A 25231-nucleotide genomic window follows, 5' to 3' on the forward strand; every position below is an offset into this window, starting at 1 on the left:
GGTAGATTATGTTTGTTTGTTTTTCTTTGCAAAGTTGTTAATATCTGTACTACTTACAATAATTAGGTTGAGGAAACTAGTGTGTGTATCTTTCTTTTCATATTTCTCTCTTTTCTTTTAGACTCGAGGATCAATACCTGTTTTCTGGTCACAAAGACCAAATCTAAAGTACAAACCACAACCACAGATCAACAAAGTAGCAAATCATGTATGTATTTCCCTGAATTTTTCACTGGTTAAAATAGAACCTATTTTGTGTGAAGGGTAGAGGTGATATGAGAGCCCAGCTTGCCTGGGGAGGGCCCTGGTCATACAGAACCCAAGATGCTTTTAGATTTGCCTATAGAATACATATTTGTTCCCCACAAGACAAAATTCAGTATCTTCAAGCCCCTTCTCCTGGGCTGTAAGAACAAATTGCCTCCAATAACATGTTACAAGTATTAGAACGAAAACTTACTGAGTGGAATGGCAGATGAGCACTTGGGAGATCTCAATGAGGTTTATAGAATGTAGTGTATTTGTCAAAAGTTGCATTCAGATTTCAAATAGTGATACTGTAATGTAGCATAAAATGGCTGTAACAACCATTTACCTCATGGTGTTTCCAATATCCAGAAAGCATAGTCCTCATCCTGGCATTTTGTTAAGCATAAAAATGGGATAGTTCAGGCTTGGAGAGATGGCTTGGCAATTAAGAGCACTGGCTGCTCTTCCAGAGGTCCCGACTTAAATTCCTGGCAATCACATGATGGCTTACAACCATCCCTAGTGGGATCTGATGCCCTATTCTGGCATGCAGTTGTCCATGCAGATAGAGCACTCATACATAAAATAAATAATCTTTTTAAAAAAATGGAATAGTTAAGGAGGTACTTTAAGAATTACAGTAAATAATCATATAATGTAGTTGAATAAACTATATACCTTTGTCTCTCTTCTAGATGGATGGTTTCCAAAGGCATTTTGATTCACAAGTAATTATTTATGGAAAGCAAGTCATAATTAATCTGGTAGGTTTGAATGTTTTTTGGGGGAGGAACAACAAAACAAAAGCAATTTAATTAACAGGAAAATTTATTTTTAAATGTTTCTACAACTTTTCACCAGACCAAACAGAAACTCTGATCCTAGTAAATGGTGTTTTTTTTTTTTGTTTTTTTTTAGCACCTTCCCCTTGCTCCTAGTGATTCTGTTTTACTCTGATTCTTCTAAATTTGTCTGTTTTTATGTTCCTCATATATGTAGACTCATACAGTATTTGTCCTCTGTGTTTTACTTGTTTCATTTAGTATAATGTTTTAAAGAGCCATCTATGTCTATCAGAATTGCATTACTTTTAAAGACTCAATAATATCTTATTGGAGGAATATAAGACATTTTGTTTATCTATTCATGAATTGATAGACATTTGGATTATTTCTACCTTTTGGTTATGATGAATGAATTAAAGAGCATACCTACCCTCTTAGTTTTGAAGGCGTTTAAAGAAAGGTGGTACTAATTTTTATTAAATCCTTAACCTTTTCGTTAAATTGATAAGTGAAGATCGGGTCTGGGGCTTTTCTTTAATACCAGTTCAGTCTCTTTCCTACTTACTGATCTGTTTAGATTTTCCTTTTGTGGAGGGGGAGATGGTGAGGTTGAGGCAAGGCTCTGTTAGCCCAGGCTACCCTTGAACTCTTACCTTTTTTCTGTCCTCACTTCCTAAGTGCGAGTATTACATGTGTGAGCCGCCACATCCAACTTTCTGTTCTGGTTTTGTTTCTTCATGGTTCAGTTTTAGTAGATTATATATTTTTAGAAATTTGTTCAACTCTAAGTTGCACGTGGTTTTTTTTGTGGTTTTTTGTGTTTTTTTTTTTTTTTTTGGTATGAGTATCCATCATATTCTAATTTTTATTTTTCTAAAAATTATTAGCAGTGTCCTCATTACCGTTATTGGTTTTAGTAATTTGAATCTTCTTGTTCATCGTAACCCAGCTCGTCAGTGTGTTTCAGGACCAGTGTTTGATCTTCTCCTCTGTTAGTTTCATTTCTGCGTTAATCATGTCATTCCTTTTCTTCTGCCAGCTTTGGGTTTACTTTGTTTTTCTAGCTCTTTAATGTGTAAAGTTAGGTTATTAATTTGAAGCTTTTTCTTCTTTCCTTCCTTTATTTTTAAATATTTATTTCTTTTTATGTTCATGTGTATAAGTATGTCATCTGTATTTATTTATGTGTACAGTGTCTGTGTATGGTGCCCACAGGAGCTAGAAGCTATCATCAGATCCCCTGGGACTGTTGTTATAGTTGGTTGTGAGCTACTATGTGGATGCTGGGAATTGAACCTATGTCCTCCTTGAACTCATAGAGCTCTGCCTGCCTCTGCCTCCTGAATGCTAGAATTAAAAGCATGTTGCTACCACCACTAGCTAGTTTTGTTTGTTTGTTTTAATATATGCATTTGCAGTAATGAAATTCCTCTTATCACTATGATTGTTTTATCTCTTAAATTCTGGTATACTGGATAAGCCATTTTTCCTATTTCTTTCTATGACTGATTTTCTTTAAAAATTATGTCTTTGATTATTATAATGTTGCAACACTGAAGTCAGTTTTCTTCCCAGAGCTAGTTGTGCTTTGTTTTGTTGTTTTGGTTTTTTGATTGTTAAAAATTATAGTGATGTACTTGTTACACTTTTCCAGACTCTTTTGCAAAGATTTTCCTCACTGTGCATGCTCACTGAAGACTCTCTTTTAATATGTTCAGCTAATGTTTTGGCAGAATTCATTGAACTCTAGGAATTGAAAAAAGACAAAATAACAAAATAAAACAAAAGAACAACCCATCCTCTATTCTTTGCAAACTGGTTCTGTACTGGGCACAGTTTACCAGTTAGCCAGCCAGGCATATTTGAAGGCTAAAGAGCAACAGGTGGTGATGTTTGTAGTAGTCGGATTTTTCTGGATATGTTTCCTGCCTGAGTCTGGAAGTTGCTTTCTGAATTCTTTCATATATACTGCTGCTTTTGAATGTCCCTATTTTCTAAAGAGCATCATTTGGTTTGTTCAGACTTTAGGTGGTCTATTTTATGTCTCTATCCAGAAAGAAGCTCTTGCTCCAGGTATCCATTGGCTAATAGTTCAGTTGTAGCTTTTACAATGAGTAGAGTGTTTTTTCGACCTTCGTGCAGTTACACCATACAGAGATAGTTTAGTTCTTCAGATGTGTATAGTTAATGTACATCGGATCTTGTCTGCTTCTACTGGTTTGATGAAGGGAGATTAAAAACAAGGCTCCTATTGTTTACAACAAAATTCATCATCCTTATGGTGGAAGAGGAAGGACAAAATGATGCAGAGGTTTCTTGCAGCTTAGAAGGTGGCTTTTTCTTGATGGATATTTTGTTGGTTGCTGTAAATTTTGATTGCTTTTCCATAGGTCCTACGAAGTTGGTTCAGATGACTTCCTTTTAAAGCTTAGCATTTCCTTGTTAATTTCCTGGTATCACTCTCTATCTAAATAGAAAGTCATGCTGTTTTAATTTTTTTACAGGTGAACCACAAGGGATCAGAGAAACCACTTGAGCAGACATTTGCGAAAATGGTGTCATCCTTGGGTAGTGGGATGATCAGGTATCTTACTAGGTGTCTGTTGTAGAGCCTTTCAAGTCACATGTGCACTTATGTATATGAATACAAAAAGTATGCTATTATATTTCAACTTGCATTTTAAAACAGTGTGTATATGTGTGTGCATGTGGAGTGCTCATGGAGGCTAGATGTAAGCAACCCAATATGGATGCAGGTCACTGAACATGGGTCATCCTCTGGAAGAGCAGCAAGTACTTTTAATTGCTCAGCCATCTCTCTAACCCTCAGCTTGCTTATTTTCAGTACCAGATGAAAGCATAATTTTCCTTTTGGTTGGTTTGAAATTTTCTCTGATGTAATTTATATTATAGAGTAACTTTATGGTCAAGTTTTGAATTTAATCTCTAGTTAAAATCTTTTCATCAAGGTTTTGCAAAACAGTGGCCTATTAGGTCACAAATACAGGTGTGTTTTGTTTTTTTTTTAAGGTTTTTAAACTTTTATGTGTATGCGTGTTTTGCCTACATGTATGTCTGCATCACACGCATGCAGTGCCTACTGAGGCCAGAAGCAAACTGGAGTTACAGATGGTTGTGAGCTGCCATATGGGTATTGGAAATCAAACCTGGGTCTTCTAGAAAAGCAGCCAATGCTTTTAACTGCTGAGCCAACTTTGCAGCCTCTTAAATTTCAGTACTTTAAGATTGCTTGATGTGGTTTTTACCACTGCATGAGCTGGACCAGTTTAACACTGTGTAGTGACCTCATCTGGAGCAGTATCTTTGCCTGTCCAATTAATCATAGGTGGTGGTTTTAGATACTCTGTGATGGTCTGCTTAAAGCTGGGCTATGGCTGATAATTCTGGTCAGAGCACTCAAAATAACTTACAGTGCTGCTTTTTTTTTTAAAGATTTATTTATTTATTATGTATATAGCGTTCTGTCTGCATGTATGCCCGCATGCTGGAAGAAGGCACCAGATCATTGTAGATGGTTGTGAGCCACCGGGTGGTTGCTGGGAACTGAACTCAGAACCTCTGAGCAGCCAGTGCTTTTAACTTTTGAGCCATCTCCCCAGCCCAATGCTACTTTTTTGAAGTTGCCTTTTAAAATGCCATTCTTGCTTCCTGTCATCGGCCCACATGTATTTTAGTGCTAATTTCTGAGGGTTACCATTCTCTCTTGAGATAACCGTTGAGGTGGTAGATCTCTTACATGCTAGAAGCCACACTGTGTGGATAGAACGAGGGAGTCGCACAGTAGTGGATGCTTTATCTGCATTTTCACTCTTCAGATGGGGAGCACAGTCCCATCTGGAACTGTGTCCTCCTAGTCATCCTACTTGTGATTCCTGAGCAGGAAGTAGAGTTAGTTGTATGCCATACTTCATGTAGCCATTCTTCTCCACTGACTGTCAGAGCTTGACTAATGAGTTTTCCCCCTTCTCAAGGGAAAGATGACAAATAGTAGGACACCTTCACATTTAGAGATTATCTAACTTTGGGTTGGATGTAGCATGAATCTTAAAAGGTCTTATTAATAAAAAAAGAAAACTGGAGCCAGATATTGGGGTGAAAGCTAAAAGATCAGAGAAACAGAACAAGTCAGCCACATTCTTACCTCTACAAATCCTCAGCCTCCAGACAGTGGGTTCCTGTTTCCTCATGCCTTATATACCTTTTTCTGCCCTGCCATCTTACTTCCTGGGATTAAAGGCATGTGCTCTCAAGTGTTGGGATTAAAGGTATGTGCCACCATGCCTGACTCTGTTCCCAGTGTGGCCTTGAATTCATAGAGATCCAGACAGTTCTCTGTCTCCCAGTGATAGGATTAAGGGCGTGTGCCATCACTGTCTGGCCTCTATGTCTAATCTAGTAGCTGGCTCTGTCCTCTGATCCCTATATAAGTTTTATTGGGGTACACAATATTTCACCACAGTTGTACTTCTTAAATATTAGGTAATTGTAAAGGGTTCATTATAGATTGACAGAATTTTCTCTGCATATATATGTGTAATGTATAGATGTTGGTAAAGGAAAGTGATGCGGGGGCAGGAGTGGGTAGGTAGGCTGGGCAGTAGCTAACACTATAGAGACTGTCTTGTGGCCCTGTACTTCTTACAGTCTCTAGTTCACAACAGACACCCAGCCTAATCCACCATAGACTCTGCTGAGTTTCAATACTTTGAGCATATTGATCTGGAAAATAGTAAGAAGAAACCATATTCTTTGCACACAGGGATAGGAAATAAATATATATTAGCTATTCAGTTGGATTGTGCCTCTTGAAGTGTATATGTCAATACTGTAAGTCTGATCTGCTTTACTAGTATTTGCTGTGCTTATCTGCTTTTATCTGCAGGCCCCTAGAATAACATGTGAAAATAAAATTTATCTTATAATTTTAATTTATTTGTCCTCCACTATAAATATGAGCATGGGAGATGTGTGTGTGAGTAATAGTAGTAGTAGTTGTGTGTGTGTAGTAGTTGTGTGTGTGTAGTAGTTGTGTGTGTGTAGTAGTTGTGTGTGTAGTAGTTGTGTGTGTAGTAGTTGTGTGTATGAGGAGGAGTAGTAGTCGTGTGTATGTAGTAGTAGTAGGAAGGTGGATGTGAGTAGTAGTAGTTGTGTGTGTGTAGTAGTAGGGAGGTGTGTGTGTGAGTAGTAGTAGTTGTATGTGTGGTAATTGTGTGTGTAGTAGTAGTAGTTGTGTATGTGTGAGGAGAAGTAGTTGTGTGTGTAGTAGTAGTTGTGTATGTGTGTAATAGTAGTAAGGGGTGTGTGTATGAGTAGTAGTAGTTGTGTATGTATAGTAGTGGTTGGTGTATGTGTAGTAGTAGTAGTGTGTATGGTAGTAGTTGTGTGTGTGGTAGTAATGTGTATGAGTAGTAGTAGTGGTTATGTGTGTGTAGTAGTAGTTGGTTTATGTGTGGTAGTAGTAGCAGTAGTAGGGAGGTGTGTGTTTGTGAGTAGTAGTTGTTGTGTCACTGTGTGTTTGTGTGTGTAGTAGTAGTAATAGTAAGTAGTAGGGAGATATATGTGTGTATGTGTAGAAGTAGTAGTGGTAATTATTGTTTTAATAAGCCCAGAATAAAGGAGGTTCTATATTCCTAAGTATTATGCATGTTCACATATAGAGAAAAATCATCTTAATAGGGATTATTAATAGAAGGAAATTGAATGGTCTCCTCAGTTTCTGAGTATGTGGGGTTTTTTTGGTAGGTATTTTGCCTTTGATTTCCATAAGGAGTGTAAAAATATGAGATGGGACCGACTAAGTATTTTATTGGATCAAGTAGCAGAAATACAGGATGAATTAAGGTAAGCCATATTACTTCCTTAGAGAGGTAAGGGGGAGAGATAGCTGTATGTGCCAATCTTACTAATTATATATTATTTAGCAGATTTGTAAAGCTGTTTCATTGGGTTATCAGTGCTTATATATGCTGTTTTATTTTAATTTTTTTGTATTGGAAGAGTGTTGTTGGTTGAAGAATAACTCTGAATTTTTACAATTGGGCTAATGTCAGGAATATTCATATATTTTCCAACTTTTACATAATTGCAATTGGTTTATTACTATTTTGGTTTCAGTGGTCTGTCATTTTATCACAGGATTCTATTAGGAGCCTTTGTAATGACAATTTTCAGTGTCTTCTCTGCAGCCTGTTAGGTCACAACATAGCTTTAATTAGATGCCTCCTATCACATGGAGTGTCTGGGTCCTCTCCTTACTTCTGAAACAGTGTGCTGCAAGTGGTTCTCTTTAGATGAGTGTTGTGTATCTTTTTATGTGTGTTAAAATTTTGCATGTAAAAAGATTCTTCAGTATAAGATTAGTGGAGCAAAAGATTTAAACATCTTTATGGTGCTTTTTGAAATGTTTGCTAAATGTTTTAGTGTGCTGGTTCACAGGTTTACTGTTCTGTGTACATATGTCAGTCTTGTTTTAAAGCCAAAATAATCTGTACACCATTCTGTTGTTTTACCTCAGTGATAGTTCTAACCTGGTATTCCACATATACTTTTTTGTTTAATTTTTAAATTTTTGACAGTTTTTTTTACTTGTATACAGTATGCCAAATGTACTTTTAAATTTCAATTATGTCTCTGATGAGCATTGTTCAGTTCAATTAAAAATGTATTAGTATACATAGCTATGAACTACAGTTACTTTATTTTCCTGTGACATTCTGTCATGAGCACAGATAGTAAAGGATGACAGGATTGTACTGTGGCTGGCTATTGGAGAAGAGATTGGCTAGGTTTGACATTGTTGGTGGAGGGGATGGTGCCTTGGGTTCACCATTAATTGCTGTCATGCAGGAATTTTGAGGGGGCAGGTGTAGTAGCACACAGCTTTAATCCCAGCACTTGGAGGCAGAGGCAGGCGGTTCTCTGTAAGTTCAAGGCCAGCCTGGTCTACAAAGCTAGTTCCAGGATAGCTAGGACTGTTACACAGAGAACCTTGTCTTGAAAAACCAAAAATAAATAATTGAATGAATAAATAAATAAATACACTTTTGCCATCATATTTGGCTACTGTATACATATTTGAGTGATCAAAGGAAAAGGAAAATTTAATTTTCAAAAATGTACTTTTCCTATTTTTGTTCTATTTGCATGGTTATTCATTTTAAAAGAGAAAAAAAAACATTTTACATGCATTTTCCAACCTTTGCTTCAGAAATTGTGATTCCATTGATTCTCAAGGCTAAGAATTTTTATTTGTAACTCAGGAGATTCTGATAGGGATTTTGGAGAAACCATTAGCCCCTGATATGTTGGGACATGGCTGAAATCATGTTAAAGCGACCTTAAGAAATATGGTTTCCATAGCAATCGTTTCCTTCACTGTTCTCCCTATGTTTGATGACTTCTGTGAAAGCTGTGTTTTGAAAAACAAAAACAAAAACAAAAACAAAAAACCTGTGTTGCCTCAGCCATTCAGATTCTCATTTGGTCTAGAAAAATGAAATATGCCTACTGTGTACTCCATTTGGCCTTCTAATTTATGGTTTTAACTAAGATCACCCCATAAAACCTGTCTTCTAAGTAAGAGTTGTGTTGCTGGTATGTCTAGTGTACTTTGGTATAAGAGTGCTCACATAAATGTGTTTCAGTTATTTTTTAGTAGACTCTGCTGGCAAGGTGGTAACAAACCAAGAAGGAGTTTTCCGCAGCAACTGTATGGATTGTCTCGATAGAACAAATGTGATCCAGAGTTTATTAGCTCGACGTTCTCTTCAGGCCCAGCTGCAGGTGAATATTACTTTCTTGAATCTTTTATTGACAAAAAATATATGTATTTTAAAAAAGAAGAAAAGAGCCTTTGAAAACCAGCAACAAAAAGTACTCACATTGTCTGCACCCTAACTTGATGTTTTTATTTTTGTATCTTGCCATCACTGGTATATACAAGTTTTCCATAACTATCATCAGAGCACATATGTGGTCCCTAGTTTGCCATTTTCCTTTAGTATTTATGTAATCATAGTTTTAATAGTATATATTGAACTATAATTTATTAAGCCATTTACATTACTGTATTTTGGGGCCTTTATGTAATACTTTAGAGAATGTATCTGTTTTTAATATCATTAACTTGAATTACTCCTTTGGGTTTTAGTTTCCTTTCCAAATGCTTTGATTAATTAAGCTGACAAAATCAATTTAGGGAGCAAAGATTTATTCTAGCTCACAATTCTGGGTTGTAGTCCATCACTCTGAAGCGCCATGTGAAAGCATTCCTGGGGAGACATCAACAAATGTATATTCATTCCAGATGGGGAATTCACAACAGTATTATTCTTACCAAAGTAAGGATAGCCATTGAAATCCAATTTAGTCAAATCAGTGAGTTCATTGGGGTTACTTAGAGGAGCAAAAATAACTCAAATACGTATTACCTGCAGCCTACACTAACAGGTGATGGCTCATGAAACTGGAAACCTGGAGGGTACTGCATGACTTGCAGGCAGCTTGAAAGATTGAAGAGTCACTTTCAGGCATATTGGTGGTTTTGAGGGTGTCTCGGTAGTCCTTAGTATTTTCATAAGTTGGGGAGGGAGGGACCTAGAGTTATCTGGTCAGTTTCAGGGACTTGCTAAGCTTCTGAGTTCTTTAGTTTGTAGTCATGAGTTTTCCTGCAAGGTGGAATGTTTTATCTTGGAAGAAATTGTTAAACAACATGGAGATGTCAAAGAATCAAGATTCTGAAGCAGCCAATTATATCTACAGTCAAGTGCAGAGAGAGTGAATGTATGCATTCTTGCTAGTGCTCAGCTCACTTTTCCCTCTTTTCATAGTTCAGGACTTGTCTAGTTAGGGTTTCTATCGCTGTGAATAGACACCATGACCCTGACAACTCTTATAAAGGAAAACATTTCATTGAGGTGGAGGCTTACAGTTTTGAAGGTTTAGTCCATTATCATCATGGCAGGGAGCACGGTGGCTGGGAATATGGCAGCATGAAGGCAGACGTGGTGCTGAAGAAGGAGCTGAGGATTCTACATCTTGATCCAAGGGCAACAGGAAGTGAACTGAGATACTGGGTGTGGCTTGAGCATATATGAGACCTCAAAGCCCATCTTCACAGTGACACACTTCCTCCAGCAAGGCCATACCTGTTCCAACAAAGCCACACCTCCCAATAATGCCATTCTCTATGAGCTTATGGGGGCCAATTACATTCAAATTTCCACAGGACACAAAAGAGTGGTATTGCTCACCGTCAAGCTGGGTTGCCCACATCAGTAATGAAATCAAGACAATTGATTATCCCACAGGTCATCTTAATCTAGACAACCCCTCATTGAGACTCTTCCCAAGTGACTCTAGGTTGTGTCAAGTTGATGATTAAACTAACCTTAGTTGGGCTAATTCCTAGAAGTGGAATTACAAAATTATGGGGAATAAATATATTACTTTCTAAGAGGTCCATATCGGTTTATTTTGATGTCAGCAATGAATAAGTGAATCCATTCTATGGAACTCTAGCTGCATTAGATATTTTTGTTTTAAGATATGTCTTATTTGTTTTGTTTTGCTCTTTTGTTTCTGAGGCAGGGTCACTCTGTAGCACATGTAGGCTTTTAACTCTAGTTTCCCATTCCTCAGCCTCCTAAATTCTAGGATTACAGACCTATGCTACCATATCCAACTCCTTTTTTTCTAATTTAGTGGTATATGAAGATTGTTTTGAAGGGTATAGCTCAGTTGGTAGAGTGCTTGCTTAGTATGGATGAAGCACTGGATTTGATCCCACATAAACTCTGTATGGTGGCACATAGCTATAATCACAGCATTTGAAAGTGGAAGCAGAAGATCCAGGCCATCCTGAGCTATATGAGACCCTGTCTCAAAAAAAAAAAAAAAAAAAAATTTTTATTTGAATCTCTTGTTCTGACAAGGGACATTAGCTTCTTGATTAAACGTTTCTGGCATAATTTCTTTATCATTAGGATTGTGCTAAGGAGAACAAATAGATGCAAATGGCTTCTTCTATATGTATATTCAATTTTAAATATGAACAAAGCCTATATTTCTAAATCACATTGGCATTTGTTGTGAAGGACAAAGTATGTTCCAAATGTCTAGATAATTTGTAAGTATTAAGCTTTGTTTTTGACACTTGGGAAATTTTGGTGTCTGCTTTAGAAGGAATTATTCCTGAGTCATAAAGTAACTGTGTCAAAGGAGTGATGAGCAGTCTAGTTTGTGCTGTGTCAATCTATTGAAGATACTTCAGCTATAGTTTTCAGTAGAAAAGGATTAGGAATGGTTTGGTCCCATGGCTACTCAGAGCCTGCTGAATTAGGTTCTATGATCTATTTCATGTGCTAAATACAGTTTGCTGAAACATAATGAACTTCAGAGCATCTTTGGGCAGGAGTCTGTGAGGTTGCCCTGTCAGATGGTGTGGGAACTCTCCCACTGAGCTTTTCCCTCCAGTAGGGGCAGTTTTTGCGCAGCTAAAAGCCACTGAGGCGTTCTAACTCATTCTTGGCAAGAGATGATGAGGTGTTATCTGAGGTGGTTCAGAAAGTTGATGATTTGAAACAAAGTCTAAGACGGGGCTTCCTAATATGTGGTTGGTAGACTCCAAAGAGTAGTCCATAGAGAAGAATTCAGGGGCTCAGCCACCCTGGAAATTTTATAAAAAGGGCTGTGTGTGTGCACTTATATATAAGCTCATGTGTGGGTGCAGTTTTGGGGAAGATGAATATGTAGCATTCATCAGATTCTTAGAGGTCCTTGGGGGTAGAAAGTAAGACTTCAGTGACTTAGATGTGGAAGCCTGGGATGGTGAATGGTGAGGAAGGCAGACGGGTAAAGGGTACAGAAGGGAAGGAGGAGTAACAACTTAAGTCTCATAGTAGGTTTCACTTTACCTTTCTTTTCCCTCCTTCTGAGTACCATCTAGCTATTATCCCTGTTGTCCTGGGCTTAAGGGAGTGTGGGTAGAGGAACTTCCTACAGTCTGTGGTGGGTGGACAAGAGCTCTAAAATCTGAAGCACACCTGTGCTTTGCACTGGCAGGAAAAGAACCCCCATGATAGGATTTGGGGACTGTTGACTTTTCTTCCTAAGTAAGGTCTGCTAAAATCTGATCACTCATAAATACTGGTGTGATTCTTTTTCTAGAGACTAGGAGTTTTGCATGTGGGACAGAAGCTTGAAGAACAAGATGAATTTGAAAAGGTTTATAAAAATGGTAGGTAATTTCTTAATAGGAGCAAAGTTGTTCAAATTTTGAAATCAGTATTTTATATAAGAACTTTAGTTGGCACCTTAATCACTATTGGCTGTTATTTTATTTTTCCCAAAGCCTGGGCCGATAATGCTAATGCTTGTGCCAAACAATATGCAGGAACTGGTGCCTTGAAGACTGACTTTACAAGGTAACCCACACTTTTCATTTATATTCCACATCAGTGGCTTGTAGTCCTAATGCTTTCTGGAGTTCTGTGGTTAGCTTTCAGGAAACAGTTTCCCAAACCAAGCTCCTGGGCTTCACGAGGACTGTCAAGATTGCTGGAAGATAAAGCTCGGGTACTGGTGGGTTCCTAGCCTCCTTGGGGCAGTCTGATGCACAGAGAGGGTTAAGGGTTCTATGGTGCTTCTCTGACATCACTGTGCATCCAAATCACCAGTCTGACTTCACAGGTCTGTGGCACAGCCTGTGAGCTGTACCTCTGCAAAGCTTCCAGACAATGATCCTGCTCTTTTTATTTGTTCTAGGTGCCTTTAGATCTTTTCTGTAACACTGTAAAGATTTCTGGGAGCAAATGTTATTGCTAGTTGCTGTGTTGTTTTATACCTCTTAACATGAGCTGTACTTCTTTTCATAGTTCTTGTTTTTGTAGCTAAAACTGTTTCACTTTCTTGCATCTACTTGGTAATGTTTTAGGGAACAAATACAATTGATCCTCTTATCCATGAATTGTATCTATGGATTTAGCCAGCCACTAATCCAAGTGTTCAGGAAAATGTATTTGTGTCTGTACTGAGCATGTGCACATTTTTTTAATATCATTTCCTGAAAAATACAGGTTAATAGCTATTTGCCTCACACTTACATTGTATTAGACATCATAAGTAACTTAGAAAGAATAAGGGAGTATGAATAGGATACGTGGAAACACTACACCTTTTTATATGAGGGACTTGAACATCTGTAGACAAGTGTCTAGTAGGGTTCCTTGTTGATACAAGGGGACAACTATATGTATTTCTTGGGCCTGCTAGTGACTTCTTTGTGAAATGTCTATATTTTCAGGGATAATTTTTAATGTCTTTACTGATCATGTATTTTTATAAAAAAAAAAGTCACTGTTCATAAAACTTAGAATTTAGTATGCATGCATATAATTTAAAATTGGACCTTTCTTAACCAGAACTGGAAAAAGAACTCGGTTGGGACTTATAATGGATGGTTGCAATTCATTATTACGGTATTACAAGAACAACTTTTCTGATGGATTTAGACAAGTAAGTTTGTGTTTGATGTTTTTTTGGCATTGAGTGGTTATATCTTTGCATTATTGCTCAGTATAGTCAAATCAAATTTGGAAAGTCCACAGTTTCCTTCTTTCTTTTCTAGGATTCCATAGACTTATTTCTTGGAAACTATTCAGTGGATGAATTAGAATCTCACAGTCCTTTAAGTGTTCCAAGGGACTGGAAATTCCTGGCAGTAAGAAAATTTTTTTGATTTTTCAAGATTGAAAGTATTGTGTCTGAAAGTGTAGAAAATACCTCTTTTGAAAAGATTGCATGCTGTTTCCCCCACAAAGATAAGACCAGAGTACAGAGAAAATAACTGAGTATTTGCTTTCTTTTGTGACTCTACCATACTTCCTTTTTGTGTAAGAACACATGAGGAACTGTAGAGGAGTCCTTTTTTTCAGGAGAACTTCAATCTTATTGTGATCAGAGAATTGCTAGAGATAAATTTGTGAATGAAAGGCACAGCGTGTTTGGAATACTGTTCTTTTCTCCTCTGTTCACAAGACTTTGCAGCTTTTCTGGGACCTTATGCCAGATGGCAGAGTGCTCTAGATGGAAGAGAGATCTGCTGTCCTGGACAGTTATTTCCCGGGTTTGGAGCAGAAGCATGTTTCCTTAGATCTCATAACTTTACCAGTTTGAAGATTTAGGTCACTGTGCTTAAACCCATAAATAGTGGTATTTGATTAAAAAATATCTTGCCGGGCGGTGGTGGCACACACCTTTAATCCCAGCACTCAGGAGGCAGAGGCAGGAGGATCTCTGTGAGTTCGAGGCCAGCCTGGTCTTCAAAGCGAGTTCCAGGAAAGGCACAAAGCTACACAGAGAAACCCTGTCACGAAAAACCAAAAAAAAAAAATAAATAAATAATAAAAAAATATATATATCTTGTGTATATGAGCTTGCAGAAGTTTTGATCTTTTCCTAGCTTGGTGTACATACATTGTTTTATATCCACTGATTATTCCTAAACATCTGTGTTTTTCAATTGTATTTTTCAGTTGCCTATCATCATGGTTGTTGCCTTTTCAATGTGTATCATCTGTTTGCTTATGGCTGGTAAGTGTATTCTTGTGTCATATTCTTTTTATCACTTTTGAGGCAGGGTCTTACTGTTTAGCTCTGGCTGGTGTGGAGTTCGTTATGTAGACCAGGCTGACCTTGTCCTAAGAAAGATCTGCCTACCTCTGCCTCCTGAGTTCTGGGAGTGTGTGCCATGCTTGCCTTATTACATTTATCTTTTAGAATGTTGAATTTGGTTGTTCATCGTGAGTTTTGAGTCCACTCAGTACTTGATGTTTACTTACTAAGTTTAATGAGTAGTTTGATAATTGGGTTTTATTTTTGTATGTGTGTGTAGTGCTAGGCAGCACTCTGCCACTAGGACGCATCTCTAATTCCTAGTAGTTTTCTCTTGTTGTTATTAGTGGTAGTGGTGATTCTTTGTTTAAAATCTCATTTTATTTTAAATTAGTATACAGGCTATTTGATATCAGTATGGCATTTTCAAACAAAGTGTTTTAGTGATTCTCCTTCTCCCTTATCTCCCCCACCCCCTTCTGCTTTAATTACTATTATTATCACCTGAGGGGTGCACATGTAGAAGTCAGAGGACAACTTTGGAATTAGTTCTCCTTCCACTTTTATATAAAAGGATCAAACTCAGGTTGCCAGACTTGCAAAACAAGTACCTTTACCTACTAAGCTATTTGGCTAGCCCTGTTTTTTAACTTAAGGTGTGTGTGTGTGTGTGTGTGTGTGTGTGTGTGTGTGTGTGTATATGTATATATATATACATTTTTTTCTTGTTACCAAACTAACACATAATAATTATAGAGAATATAATTAGGTAAAAATGAAAAATAAAAGTTGTTATTCTGCCTTCTAGAGATAAGCTAACCCTTCATAATTATTTATTATGTGTGTATATAAGTATGTTGCTTGTGTAAGGCAAAGTGTGTGTGCAATGGTGCATTTGTAGAGGTCAGAGAACAACTTTGAGGAGTTGGTTCTCTCCTTGCACTGTGGGCTCTAGGGATCAGACTCAGATTACCACGTCTATATGACAAGAGCCTTTACCCACTGAGTAACTTTGCTGGCCCCTATTCATATTTTGATGTTTGTTTTGTTTCTTGAGACAGGGTCTCTCTATTTAGCCCTGGCTGTCCTGAAACTTTTATGTAGATGACTTTCTTGATGGCATCCTCCTGATGCTCCTCCCCAGCCTCCCATGTCCTTTGGTTCCTGGCTTTCCATAGCACTCTCTGTACTTGTCTTCTAGCACGTTCCTCATTAAACTCATGAATATGAAGAAATTTATTTTTTAGAGGTGGAATATTCTCCTGGTGCATCTGATAGAACTACCATGTATTTTTCTGCACGGAATGATTTTCTCACTGTCTTTACCACCCAGTTATCAGATTTTTGAGGGAGAGACTATTTTGTTCATTGTTTTGTCTGCTGTATCTGGGCTATAGTAAACTCTCAGGTGTTTTCTGAATTAGGGATTGGCATCCTACCACCATCACCACCTTAGTCTCTAATATCATCAGTATGCACTTCTTAGGAGGAGGATCAGTGCCATGCATCTCTGTCCTCAACGGAGTTTAGCACTGTGAACAGTCACCACATAGTTTGATACAGTACTAGAATTTGTTGACTAGAAGCCATAGTAACTTGCCATCCTAGTTAGCAAACTTCTGTAAAGAGCCAGACAGTAAATATTTGTCTTTATCTATTTCATGTTGTCTCTGTAGTATATTCTTTGAACTTCTAAAAATGTAAAACCCATTCTTACCTACAGTGAAAACAGGATAAGGGTATAGGAATTGCTTAAAGTAATGATTGTGATTCTCTGTCAGGTTTTATACCAGGAAGGAAAAAGGGACAAATCGAGTCAGCACGTGCTGGTTACTCAGAGGCCAACAACTGGTTTCAGTCACTCCCTGGATCCTCTGACTTGTGTCTTAAGAAACACTGCCCAGTGGGTGCCCATTTCCTGAAAGTCACTCCCATTAGATGAGTTTTGTTTTGTTTTCTATGCTCGTGGCTGGTTAAAGAACTTCTGGAGGGATGAAAAAAGTTAATCCCAAGATCTTGACCTGAGTGAAGTGGAGGATTCCTCTGGGAAATGTGCAGTAGCTTATAGGAAGCTTCGTTCTTGACCTGGGAAGAAGCACAGTGGCACAGTGCTTAACTAGCATGCTTGAGGTCCTGGTTCAGTCCTATCCTGGTTAGGGTTTTTTTTTTTCCTTCCCAACTTGATGCAGGCTAGAGGCATCTGGGAAGAGGGAATATTACTTGAGAAAATGCCTCCATAAGATTGGCCTGTAGGCAAGTCTATAGGGCATTTTCTGGATTAATGATTGATATGGGATAGCCTAGCACACTGTAGACAGTGCCATCCCTGGGCAGGCAGTCCTGGGTTATATAATAATGAAAACTGAGCAAGCCATGGAGAGCAGTCTATTAAGGACCATTCCTCCATGGTGTCTGTTTCAATTCCTGCCTCTAGGTTTCTGCCTTGAGTTCTGTCCTGGCTTCCTTCAGTGATGGACTGTAAAGTATAGGCCAGATAAAGCCTTTGCTTTCCCAGGTTCTTTTGGTTATGATATTTATCACAGCAGTAGAAATCAAACTAGGACAAATCCCCAAACAAACAATAACTTGCCTTCTGCCCAACAACTTTTAAGACTCAGCTATGAAAATTGATAATGTCGTAAATTTAGGAATATTTTTAAGTTAAAAAAAGAAATATTGAATGCTGTGGATAGTACCTGTTAGGTAATGCATGGTGATAGGGGGTAGCTGATTTCCAGCCCTTGCTGTGGTTTTCAAGAGGGAACATAAATGCAGTTAAATATGTTATGATTTATACAGTTAATTTAAACATGTAACTTTATTAAAATATACATTCTGTAGCATGTGTTTTTATAGGTATTTTGATAATATCACATTGATCATAGAACTATGATTAATTAAGCTGTTAGTAGTTTCTTGTGCTAGTAAAGCATTTAGTCTCAATGATAATTATGATTTATGTGGTAGTTTGAAAGAGAGTAGTCCAGTTCTAACAGTGTGGCCTCAGTATTGCTGGGAACTTGTCACAGAGGCAACAAGTTCTTAGGGTTTCACAGCTGATGGTTTATCAAGCCTTGAAGAGTTAAGACCCATGGTTTAAACCTTAAGAGGTTCTTACATTTTTTCCTGTGGATGTGTTAGTAAACTTTAGTGTGAAGTTGTGCTATACAACTAACAACTAGATCTGGTATCAACAAATGATGTATTATCTCTTTTTAATATCAACAGGTGACACTTGGACAGAAACACTGGCATATGTCCTCTTCTGGGGAGTTGCAAGCATTGGAACATTTTTTATTATTCTTTACAATGGCAAAGATTTTGTTGATGCTCCTAGATTGGTCCAGAAAGAAAAGATAGACTGAATTTGTGTTTGTGGAAAGCGGCTTGGCTTGGAAGACTCCATGATGCAGAACTGGAGTCTTTACTGACCTGCTTTCCACATCAGTCCCAAGGTCTTCTTAGAGCATTTATCCAAAAGCACCTCTTGCGGTCTGGGCTGGGTGATGGCTTAGGATTGATCTATATTACTGCTTTGATGATCTCTTTACTGTTGGGATGGTTATATTTATAATTTGAAGCTGTACTGTAATTCAAATGTAGCTTAAATTCAGCTCACAGATCAGAAGAAATCTATTCACTGTCAAGTTAATCAGAAGTTCACAGATAAGTAATATATTTTAAAAATTTAACTTCTTTCATTATTTAAGACAGTAAAATTATTTTTCTAGCTCTGTTTCATTATTGTCATTGTAAAGCAGCCACTGTTAGCAAGCATATTTTCCATATATCTTTGGACTTTTCTTAGAAGTTTAATAATATGCTAATCCTACTATGTTTATAGAATGTCTCTTACAGGTATCAAGTAGTTTGATAAGTTGTAATTTCACAGGAAGGAAGAGGAGAATGGGATCTAGTTGTTTGAAGTTTCTAGTAGCTGCCTCTTGGCTTCAGCCAGCTTGAGCTGCTTTAATGCCCCAGCAGCTTAAATGTCATGAAAAGTTCAGATATATTTTATCTTTTTTAAAAGGTGTAAATGAAATCAAAGAATGTAAAGTCTGTCTCTTATGCTAAGGGTCCAAAGTTGCCTCTTTTTAAGAACTGCTCTATTGTGGAATGTACACTAGACTGGCCGGCTGCTTCCTCCCATGTCTTGTGGGACCCCCCCCCCTTTTTTTTTTCGGTTACTCATTGAGACATGCAGACCTCAGAGAAGGTCTTGTGCTAGATTTGATTCACACTTGGGGTAGTAACTGCTTTTCCATGCATGGTACTCTTGCTTTATCACTTTGTCAAGGTTTTTGTTGGCTGTCAATAAGTGTCTGAAATTTAGTGCTTCCAGGTAGCCATAGTTCTCCAAATCAAGGACCAACTTTAGTTTATGCATAAAACAGACTGAAAACTGTGCTTCAGAAGCTGTGCATAGTTGTAATTGTAAGGCAGGTTATATATTAAAATTGTAATTATGAGGTTTAGATATTAGAACAGTATATAAGGTAGTATCATTACACTATCTTAAAACAATTCAGTTAAACACTGCTATGGTACATCAGTGTTTTGCTTAAAAATATTTAGAGTTTTTTTCTAGTAGTAATTACCTTATGTTGTCCTTAAATATTTCTAAAAGCGCCTTTATTTTAACATTACCTTTTTTCAACATTATCTTTTATAAACAATAAGAGTTATTGCTTTTAGAAACTCAGAGAAAATCCTGTGTAGCTTAAAATCAGTCATTAAAACTCATAGTAGGATAAATAAATAGAGCCACCTATTCTGACATGTAAATAAGCATAATTTGTTCCAAAGATGGAATATTGAAGCCCAGCCTATGTCTACTATACTGTATTATTCAAATGTTACTGGGCATTTCACAGTAAGCACTTCATGTCAACAGCTATAGCAGACACCAAATCTGAACCTCTAATGTGGCTACTTTACAAGAACTAATGTCAGTGGGTTAGGCTGCAAATGATCAATGTTTCAGAGCCCTGCAATGATTTTAATTCATGTACTGTATATCCATATGCAAAAATAAAATGCCATATTCTTTTCTAATTACTGTTGGTGTTGTTTCTGTATTTTTATCAGAGGTGGTATTTTTCTGTCTTAAAGCAATGTTTGATCATTATAGAAATACTAGTCATAAGTAAACAAGAAAACCAATAGCATCTAAACTTTACCAGTGATGATCACCTAAGACATTTTTATATATTTAACATTATTTTTTATAGCTAAAGCTAAGGCAACATTTAGTAATATATAACATTTACTGAGGTTTAATGTCCATAGAGTATCTCCACTTCCAAATTATTTGTTTCAGAGTGATATAGGTTGTAGGGTGATAAGGAAGTGTGGGTGGATAAATAATACAGGTTGCAACTGATGAATGGGAAAATAGTACATACTGAAAAGTATTTTCAGGGCTGAGGATGTAGCCCTGTTGGTAGAGCACTTACCTAGTATACATGAAACCCTGGGTGCGATCCCCAGGACTCTTAAGAGGCCCACACCTGTAATCCCAGCACGTGGGAGGTGGAGGCAGGAAAATCAGATCGTTATCCTCAGCTACACAGTGAGTTTGAAGCCTGCTTGTGATACATGAGCCTAAGGAAATAAAATGAGTAAACACCTTGATTTAGGAAGTCCTTGCTTATGTGGGAAGTGAGATGAATTTCCTTGAAAATGGCATCCAAGATATGTACACACAATGTACATATGTTTACACATCTAAATATATGTGTGTATGCTTTGTACATATGTACAGTACTTTCATATCTACATAATATGTGTGTGGATGCTTTAATGCTTTAAAGATTTATTTCCATATTTCCTTAATTTCCCCAGGTTCTTAGTGAAGTAACTTCAACAAATTGTGGTAGGTAATTTGAATGTACTGTTCGTTCACTGTGAGAGAAGAGAGACCAGTTCTGAATGGCCTCCCCATGTTAGTTAACCTATCACTGTAACAAGTTGTTCCCACACTTAGTGGCTTGAAGTAGTCCATGATTGCTTGTACTTATTGTCTCAGTTTCTCTGCTTCAGGGCATTCCACAAGGCCACATTTAAGATTCTACTGAAAGCAGGCAGGATCCGCTTTCATGATTCAGTTCCTCCCATGCTTGTTGGGTTGAACATCCATGCTGACTCTGGACTGAAAGCCATTCATTCTCTTCAGACAATTTTTACATCATAGCCAACAATACTGAGTCTGCAATCAAGATGGAAGTGTTACCCTTCACTTTTACTGTATCCTTCGCACTAGAAGTCAGTGGCTCTAGCTCATTCAAGGGGAAGAGATTACACATAAACATTAGTACCAGGAGATGGTGATCTTTTGGGAGGGTATAGGAAACATACAACCTGTGGTCAGTAGAACACCAGGGAAGTAGAGGGCTAGTAAGTTGGAAGTAATTGGGGCTTTTTGGAGAAGGTGGAATTTAACCAGGACAGAGATGAGCTGATTTAATGCTGCATAGCAGGTTAGCTCAAAAGGGAAGGTGAGAGACTGGAAAAAGAGGGTTTGCTGGTATGTCATATGCTGCTGGCCTTGACTTGCCATGTCCTTCTCACCAAGATGAGCACTAGTGCACTCCTTCCCACCAATTTTTTATTTTGTGTGTTACCTGCACGTATGTGCTCCATATGCATGCCTGGTACCTACAGAGTCTAAGAGTGTGTTGGAGTACCTGGAGTTAGGGACAGTTGTGACCATGTGGGTGATGGGAACTAAATCTGGATCCATTGCAAGAGTAGCAAGTACCCTTACCCACTGAGTCATCTGTCCAGCTCTAGCTTCCCTTTGTGTGTGATTGTGTATATGTGTGCATGTACCTTATGTGTATACAGAAGGGTGTGGTGGTGTTGTGTTCCCCGAAATATTGTTCACGCTAATAAACTTATCTGGGGTCACAGAACAGAACAGCCACAATATTAAACATAGAGGATAGGCAGTGGTAGCACACTTTAATCCTAGCATTCCAGAGGCGGAGATCTATCTGGATCTCTGTGTGTTCAAGGATACAGCCAAGCATGGTGACTCACGCCTTTAATCCCAGAAAGTGAGCCTTTAATCCCAGGGAGTGGTGGCAGAAAGCAGAAGGTACATAAGGCGTGAGGACCAGAAACTAGAAGCTTTAGCTGGTTAATCATTCAGGCTTTTGAGCAGCACAGTTCACCTAAGAAGCATCCATTCTGAGGAAACAGGATCAGCTGAGGAACTGGCGAGGTTGAGGTAGCTGTGGCTTGTTCTGCTTCTTTGATCTTCCAGCATTCACCGCAATATCTGGCTCCAGGTTTGTTTTTATTAATAAGAACTTTTAAGATTCCTGTTACAGAAGGGGGCCAGAGAAGGATGTGAGGTGGCCTGCTATCACCTTCCACTTTCTTCCTGAGACAGGGTCTCTCACTGGAGAGACAGTTACATCTATGACCACTGGGATACAATCTCTGGTCCTCATGCTTGCATAGTAAGTGTTGTCACTCATGAGCCATTGCTCCAGCCCTCCACCCCCTTTTTACTTTCGTAGTTCTTGTTTAAGATAGTGTCTCACTATATAGTCCAGATTGTCTCCAAACCTGTTATTCTCCTGCCTCCTAAGTGCTGGGATTATGAGCCTATTCCAGCATATCTGTTTTTCTTTCATCTTTTTGTTGTGGGTGGTTGTTTTTTTTGTTTGTTTGAATTTTATAAAATTTTTTGTGTAGGTATATTTATGGATCCTTTGAACTCAGTCCTCATATAAGTGGTTATATCTGGAATCTATGTCTCTTTTAATTGTTGTTTGTGTTACAGTACATATATTCCTGGGATACTATCATAATATACTTTTTGTCAATGCAGTATGAAATAGCATCTCATTCTGGCATTTCTCTGAGAATTGAACATCTTTTCATGGTTTTGGTTTTAATTGTCTGTAGGTCTTGTTTGGAACCTGTTGTGGTCTTTTGTTCCTATGGATTTGTTGAAATTGTGTTCTGGAAGGGAATCATTTGTTAGTTGTAGCTTGTCTTCCTGTTCTCTGATACAGTGAATGACCATATTGCTTTCCTAGCACCTTTTGTGTGTAACAGGGATCTTAAAAGTTCTTATTAATAAAATCAAACCTGAGCCAGGTATTGGGGTGAACACTGGAAGATCAGAGAGAGAGAACAAGCCACAGCTAACCTCACCTGGCCAACTTCTTAGCTGATCCTGTTTCCTCAGACTGGAAGCTTCTGAGTCCTCATCCAAATGGATCTCAGCTGAACTATGCTGCTCAAAGCCTGAAAGCTTAACCAGCCAAATGCTTCTAGTTCCTGGTCCTCACGCCTTATATACCTTTCTGCTATCTGCTATCACTCCCTGGGATTAAAGGCTCACTTCTTGGGATTAAAGGTGTGTGTCACCATGCCTGGCTGTTTCCAACGTGGCCTTGAACTCACAGAGATCGAGGGATTTCTGTCTCTGGATTGCTAGGATTAAAGGCGTGTGCTACCCCTGCCTAACCTAAGTATCTAGTAGCTTTTCTGTTCCCTGACCCCAGATAAGTTTATTAGGGTACACAGTATTTTGGGGAACACAATACCCCTCCAAGGGCAAGTTTTGACAGCTGTCACTTTTAGATCGCATTCTATCCATAGTCAACTTGGGGTTATAGACTGTCAATTGATAGGCCAACTGGTTTTTGTTTGTTAATTTAAAAGGTTTCTTTTTCCTCTTTCCTGTGCCCTCCACAGTTGGCTGCAACCCTGCTCCTTGGCTCTACTTTGGCTCTCACAGTGATGATGCTAGCCTCTTTTCAGACAGAAGGAAGAGAAGCCTCTGCTCAGAAATGACAACCTCTCTTGCTCATATTTCATTGGTCAAAAGTGATAAAATGACCAAATCAGAAGTTTCCTGAGGCCAGGGAATGTTCTCCTACCCTTGAGGGGCAGCGTAGAATGTCATTAAGCTTAGCTGCTTACTGAGAATGTTGTAGTCCTCCCCTGCTGATTTGAATGCCGAGTTTTCCTCTGTTTGTAGGTGTCTGGGGGGGTTTTCTCTTCTGTTCGTGTATGTTGTCATTGCTGAGAGCCTTTCTTGGTGTAGCCACATCTTGGGCCTCTCATATGAGTCTTCCAGCTTCCTCAGACTGTTGAGCGAAACCCTTGTCAGAATTCACTTTTTCTAAGTGCATTGGATTAATATGAACTTTCTTACACATTTTTTTCTTTTTAAATCCGGGGATCTGTGACAAGAACTGTCGGAGACATTGGTTAAAATAAAGTTAAAATGTTGTCTAAACTGTAGGACTTTAGAGGTTAGAAAAGGGACTCCTAGAGAGGGTATATGCTGTACAACAGCAGCACCAAGTTTTTCAGCCAGTGTAATCTTATTCATTGAACATCACATGATTTTCCTGGGGAATTCATTGTGGGCAAGGCTAGGGTAGTGTGAGTACTCTAGAGTTTGTGATTTTCAACTCCAAGGCCAGTCTATTCAATTCTCAATTAAGAGTTGTTGTACACATACATGAGTGTGCATGTGCTTGAAGAATGCCAGCTAAATGCAGATATGACGAGTAACTAAAAGGTTTAATGCCTTCTGATATTTCATTCATCATCTCATGTACCTAAAAACTTTAACTGATTAAAAGCAGTCACCCTGTAACATGTGGGTGTCTTGTCAGTAAGAGAGAGTGCACGGATTGGTCTCCTAAGAAAGACAGTTACATTGAAGTGCAAGTCTTCTAAGGCATCCAATTATCTTCAAGACTGACCTTTAAAGCTAGTATCCAGTGATGAAAAGAAGGGTGCACATGGAGGAACGTCCTTGTGAGGGATGTATGTTTCCAAGGACTTCATCTCCTCACACCTGTAGCGCAAATCCTAATTGGTCTTAATAATAAAAACCTGGAGTTAGATATAGGGGTAAATGCTGAAAGATCAGAGAAGTTAAGTAGCTAGTCACAGTTATCACTTAACTCGCCAACTCCTCAGCCTGAAAAGGGATTGAGCTCCTGTCTCCTCCCACATTATAGTCCTCTCTGCCCAGCCGTATCACTTCCTGTCTCCACCTCCTTATTGCAGGGATTAGAGGTATGGGATCAATCTCATGTAGCCTAGGATGGCCTTGAACTCCTGATCTTTCTGCTTCCTCCTCCCAAGTGCTGGGATCAAAGGTGTGTGCCACCACTGCCTGGCTCTGTTTCTCTTTTAGACTGGATCAGTCTTGTGTAGCCCACGGTGGCCTTGAACTCACAGAGATCCCTCTGCCTCTACCTCCCAAGTGCTGGGATTAAAGGTGTGTGCGACCACTGTCTGGCCTCTATGGCTAACTAGTGGCTTAGCTCTGCACTCTGATCTTCAGGCAAGCTTTATTTTTTAGATCACAAACAAAACATCACCACACACCTCATTTTTTTTTTTAAATAAAATTTATCATATTTGAAGTTTACAACATAGTATTAGGAGATATTCAGTAAAAGTAAAGTACACTAGAGCAGATTACTGCATCATCTCACACTGTTTTTGTTAAGAGTAAAATCAGATTTAGTTTAAAAACAATCTCAATATGGTTTTATTGTTATATATTGTGCTCTCTAGAT

General features: G+C 38.3%; 1 protein-coding gene across 2 annotated transcripts in view; it reads left to right on the top strand.

The window, feature by feature from the left end:
- Window positions 1–19721, top strand: part of Sacm1l (SAC1 like phosphatidylinositide phosphatase) — a 69925-nt gene extending 50204 nt beyond the window's left edge. For both annotated transcript variants that reach the window (XM_059269012.1, XM_059269013.1), the window contains 11 exons: window positions 122–208; window positions 945–1013; window positions 3539–3618; window positions 6798–6896; window positions 8699–8837; window positions 12222–12291; window positions 12406–12478; window positions 13475–13568; window positions 13681–13773; window positions 14588–14645; window positions 17895–19721. In XM_059269012.1, the coding sequence (XP_059124995.1) occupies window positions 122–208; window positions 945–1013; window positions 3539–3618; window positions 6798–6896; window positions 8699–8837; window positions 12222–12291; window positions 12406–12478; window positions 13475–13568; window positions 13681–13773; window positions 14588–14645; window positions 17895–18031 (999 nt within the window). In that variant the 3' untranslated portion in view covers window positions 18032–19721. The remainder of the gene's footprint in view (window positions 1–121; window positions 209–944; window positions 1014–3538; window positions 3619–6797; window positions 6897–8698; window positions 8838–12221; window positions 12292–12405; window positions 12479–13474; window positions 13569–13680; window positions 13774–14587; window positions 14646–17894) is intronic.
- Window positions 19722–25231: the final 5510 nt, after the last annotated feature.

This window comes from Peromyscus eremicus, chromosome 7, assembly GCF_949786415.1.
Source record: "Peromyscus eremicus chromosome 7, PerEre_H2_v1, whole genome shotgun sequence".
NCBI lineage: Eukaryota > Metazoa > Chordata > Mammalia > Rodentia > Cricetidae > Peromyscus > Peromyscus eremicus.